This window comes from Tenrec ecaudatus, chromosome 18 (assembly GCF_050624435.1).
Source record: "Tenrec ecaudatus isolate mTenEca1 chromosome 18, mTenEca1.hap1, whole genome shotgun sequence".
Classification (NCBI taxonomy): Eukaryota; Metazoa; Chordata; class Mammalia; order Afrosoricida; family Tenrecidae; genus Tenrec; species Tenrec ecaudatus.
Window position 1 is genome coordinate 3,639,121 of NC_134547.1, and position 4,897 is coordinate 3,644,017.

The 4,897-nt window shown below is 50.2% G+C and overlaps 1 protein-coding gene across 1 annotated transcript; it reads right to left on the reverse strand.

The window, feature by feature from the left end:
* Nucleotides 1-2,590: 2,590 nt before the first annotated feature.
* Nucleotides 2,591-4,042, reverse strand: LOC142432599 (leukocyte immunoglobulin-like receptor subfamily A member 6). Its single transcript, XM_075537826.1, is given in 6 exon segments — nt 2,591-2,623; nt 2,626-2,676; nt 2,842-3,158; nt 3,295-3,579; nt 3,819-3,854; nt 4,009-4,042. Coding segments are annotated over 6 exon segments (756 nt in total).
* Between the last annotated feature and the right edge of the window lie 855 nt (nt 4,043-4,897).

Here is a 4,897-nt window from a genome sequence, read left to right on the forward strand (position 1 = left end):
CCACTGCTCAGCCTACTTTCAGTTCATGAACACTTCTTATGACCTTTCTTGCATCCTGTTACCCCTGTACCCATGTCCCCTGGCTCTATTTCACACCTCCCTGTGCTTCAAGCTCCCTGATGTTTACCCTTCTCATCTCACAACCAGTCAAGGAGTAAACCTCAGTGATCCAGGTGAAGTTGAAAATTTGAGGTCTGCGTGATTAATCCTCCCGGGAGTCCACAAATGCCATCATACCTCTGCCCATGGGGATAGGGAGTGGGGGTGTGTGGTGAAAACTGGGCTGGCCATCAGCACACAAGGGAGCAAGGACTGGGGCTCCTCACCTGGCACTGTGATCTCCAGGGAGTCACTTGGGTGTGAGAGCAGGTAGGGAGAGGTGTGGCGTGAAGCATAGCACCTGTAGGTTCCGGTATCGGTCAAGGTCACAGGGCTCATGGTGAACGTGCCGTGTTTCCACCGACCTTGGAATTGGATTCTCATGTACAGGAGTGGACCATCAGCCCCATCCTTGGATAGAAAGAACGTGTCCACTTCCTCCGACGAGGTGCACTGCAAGGTCACATTCTTCCCTGAGACGAGTGTTTTGCCTGGCCTAAGCCAGAGGTAGGGTGTGTAGGGGAGAGCTCCTACAGAGAAGGAAGGTGAAGGTTGGATCATGTTCACTTGGCTCACAGGTGAGAGTCCATCAGGTGCTTACACGGAGAACCTCTCAGGCTTTCTGTGAGACCCTCACTCTCCCATTCCCACCCCTGCCTCTTCCTGTGATCTCTTTCTCAATCTCTCCCTCGCTCTCACTTCCACATCCTACATCCCCAGTGGTCACTCCCTGGGACTCCTCATACAGAGCTTGTGCAGTTATAGCACTTGGCAGGGCTGAGAGGGAGGCTTTGTCGTTGACTCCTGGAAAAGAAGGAGGCTGGTGTGTTACCCGGGGCTCAGAGATCATTCCATATGCAGGATGGGGATGGGAGAGGGCAGACATTCTCCCTGAGAGCTAGATCCTAAGGCTGGGTGCCTGTGAGCTGCCTCACCTGTCACAATCAGTTCTAAGGTGTCACTGGGTGCTGAAATCCCAGTGTTGCTGAGATATTAACAGTAATATTGCCCTGTGCAATTCACCGTCATTTGAGGAATGAAGAATTGATTGAAAATAAAAAGGAACAAAGAACCTGCTCTAAATTGTTGGGGGTGTTGAGTGTAAAACCCCTTTCACCATGGTTAAACTGTTTAATTGGAGAGAATGTGAATTACAAGTCAATAACACTTTCTAAAATAAAATTCTGGCCTGAAACCAAATTGACCATAAAAATGGCACTATATTAACCTTGTCTTAGAGAGTGTAACACAGCTGATAGAGAAAAATATCTAATGATCCATAAAACCAAAAAACCTAAAACCAGTCCCTTCTCATTGAAGGCCTGGTGTACATTTAAAATCATGCGAATATTGTAGTCATTGGGTAAACAAAAAAAAGGTTTTAGGAGACAAAATTAATTTGCAAAGTTGAATTGGGGACTGTAGCATAAAATCAGGGTTATCAGGGTAGGTACAGATGGGCCTCACCTGGAGTGAGCATGTGCGATATGTCTCTGTCTCCCTCCCTCCCACACATCATGATCCCTTCCATTTTCATCCGCATTCTATTCCAACCCTCTTTCTTCCGCCATCTCTGCCTAAAGATACAATCTTGGCATGCCACAGGGGGGAAAGGTTTTGCTTTATTTGCTACTTCCAATAACCGGCATCCTCCCCCAGGCACAAAACAGGTCCAGCGACCCAAAGAAGGAAGATTTATAGAGAGGAATGCCTCATCTGGTACCAGGCTCAACAAGGGCTCGCTGACATGTGACAACACGTATGGGGCAGTGCTGAGTGAACTACAACACGTGCAGGTGCCTGTGCTGGGTGAGCTGAGGTCACGGAGTTCCTGGTGAAGTGAGCCTGTTTCAGTTGGCTGTGGTGTTGAGATGTCAGGGGCATGGGCATACGGACTTTCTCCCCCTGCCACAGTAGGAAGGTGTGCACTTGGTTCAACGAAGCCTATTGTAAAGTTGGGGCCACCCTCGAGGGCACTGAGAAGCCTGGGAATCCTACAGGGTGACTGTGTCCTTGAACTCTCCTAGAGATATAGAAACAGGGAGGGGCTGCCCTGTGTTCAACTGCATCCTGAATTGAGGATCTACCAGGTGTGTAGGCTGGGGACCTCTCCGACTCTCAGTCTGTGTTGGTCCCTATTGTCTCCCTTCCTATTCCAGTCTCTTTCAGTGTTTCTCATCTATGCTGACTCCACATTCTAGGTTCGCAGCATTTACCCCCAAGACTCTAGGGTCTAGAGCTTCCAATACAGACCTGCACCGACTTGACAACATGCAGGAAGCCATTCAGGTCTCTTCACCTCGGACCAGATGTCCACAGTCACTCTTGGCCAGACACTCTCCTGATAGGCTGCATCAACCACTACATATGAACTGGCCCTCCTTGGTGGGATTGGCCATGGAGATGTAGACATGGCAAGGCTCAATGAGGGGAGACAGCCAAGGGGATGGAGAAAGAAAATGTTCTCATCCTTGCACAGAGCCAATGTGTCCTATCTGACATCAGAGCTACAACTGACGGTCACTCAGCCTGTCTAGAGGACATGACTGGGTCCTGCTGGGTCAACAGAAAGGGTTTCTTATAGAGTCAGTCAAGAGACATGTGAAGGAGATGGTTTTGCCAAAAATGTCCCTCAGCCCTGCAGGGGTTTCTTGTGCTTCTGAATCTGCGTGTCCGGCTTAGGATTCACGTGCTCTCTCTCCACAGTCCCTTCTCAGACCCTATATCCTTCCAATGAAAGGCCATGAATTCCTCACCTGAGACTAGAAGCTGCAGGGCATCACTGGGGTTCGACCACAGGTGAGGATGGCTGTTGAAGTTGCCATAGCATCTGAAGGTCCATCTGTGGCTGGGGGTCACAGGGCCCACAGAAAACACAGCCTGGAAGAGACCATGGGATGCTTGCTTGGAGTCCAGGGTCCAGGAGCGCTGCTGCTCTCCTTCCCGACACAGAGTGAACCTGACAAACTGCAGAGATGAGCCACACTGGAGCGTCACATTCCCTCCTGTGGTCACCACGGGGCTCGGCAGGGCTGAGAGGGTTGGTGGTTTGTAGACCCCTAGAAAAGAAGGAAGCAGGTATGTTTCCCAGGGGGATCAAAGATCATTCCATGTCATGCAGAATGGGGATGGGAGAGGGCAGACATTCTCCCTGAGGGGCAGGTGCTACGGCTGCTTTCCAGAGTGTCCTCTCACCTGTCATCACCATATCTAGGGGGTCACTGAGTGCTGACATCCCAGTGTGGCTGAGATAGGAACAGCGATATCGCCCTGCATAGTCCATAGTCATTTTCGAAATGGAGAACTTGGCCTTGCTCCTCAGCTCCAGTGGGACAACTTTATCCCAGGGCACTTGGATGACCTCTCTATGCAGATGGTATTCCATAGCCTCCAGGGACCCCTGACACCAGATGGTCACAGATCTCCCAAACATGACTATAGAGCCAGGCTCAGCCCAGATGGTAGGTTTGAGAAGAGTCCCTGGACGGGAATCAGAGGGAATTTTAAGAAATTTTTACTTACTTTATCTCTCTCTCTCTCTCTCTCTCTCTCTCTCTCTCTCTCTCTCTCTCTCTCTCTCTCTCTCTCTCTCTTTCTCTCTCTCTCTTTACACACACACACACACACACACACACACACACACACACACACACACACACCGGAGACATACACCACCAAATTCCCAGAACTCACGTCTCTGAAACCCCCATAGGACTCACCAGCCTGTGCTTGGATATTCTGGCCCAGACTCAGCCCTGGAAGAGAAACCCCATTGAGAGATATGTCTTCAGTGTCTGAGTACACCCTCTCCGCCATTTCTGCCTCCTGATAACTGGGGCAGATTAGACCTGGCTGTGAGCCAGGGATCCCGCCCAGACTAGGGTTCCCCTCACCCTCTTCAGGTCTCACCCAGGCAGAGCAAGGAGGTCAGCACGGTGGACATGGCCACTGCACACATTGTCTTTATCTGTGCAGAGCAGTGAGACCCCAGCACCCAGCAGGAGAGACAGGCACACAGGCTGTGGACACTTGGAGAATGACTTCTGTCCTTCATGGTGTTGTCATGACAGCCACCTCCCAGGAAGTGAAACATCTCCTCCCCTTGATCCTGCCTCTCGGTTCCCCCGGGCTGACACTGAGTGGGCACTGGGCGTACAGAGACATTTCAGGAAGAATTGAGGTTTACTAGGAACCCTGGCTACGTCTCTCTCATCTTCACACATCTTGAAAGGGAGAAGACTAGAAGCTCCTTCCCTACCATAGCAGGGCTTTGAGGCTGAATGTGAACAAAGGGATGTCACTTCCCTCCACAGGACCTCTCCCATGGCCATCCTCTCCCTTATCTCCTCGCTCAACATGTCATTGCTGGGCACTTGGCATTGTCCACCCTCATGGCAGACCCTGCAGATGCTTCAGGAAGATGCCGATGTAGGCTTTGCTCTGGGAAGCTCAGCTTCACCATCACGATCATTCACAGCGAACTCCACACGGAAAGACTAGTTCCACTGTAGCTATGACTACAGAGATAAATAGAGAAAATCATAGAAAGAAATTATGATTCTTGATCCTGGCCATAATTTGAGAGTTGTTTTCTGTTTTTCCCCCTCTTCAACAGACCCTATGATGGGCCTTCCATTGTTTATCCACAGCATCTTGTCCTGCAAGTTCCTGGGAACAAATTTCAGAGCAGTGTGACAATATAATAATAATTTATGAATTATGAAGTGTTCATGAGGGAGGAGGGAAGAGGGATAGATGGGGAGAAATGGGCAGCCGATATTAAGGGCTCAAGTAGAAG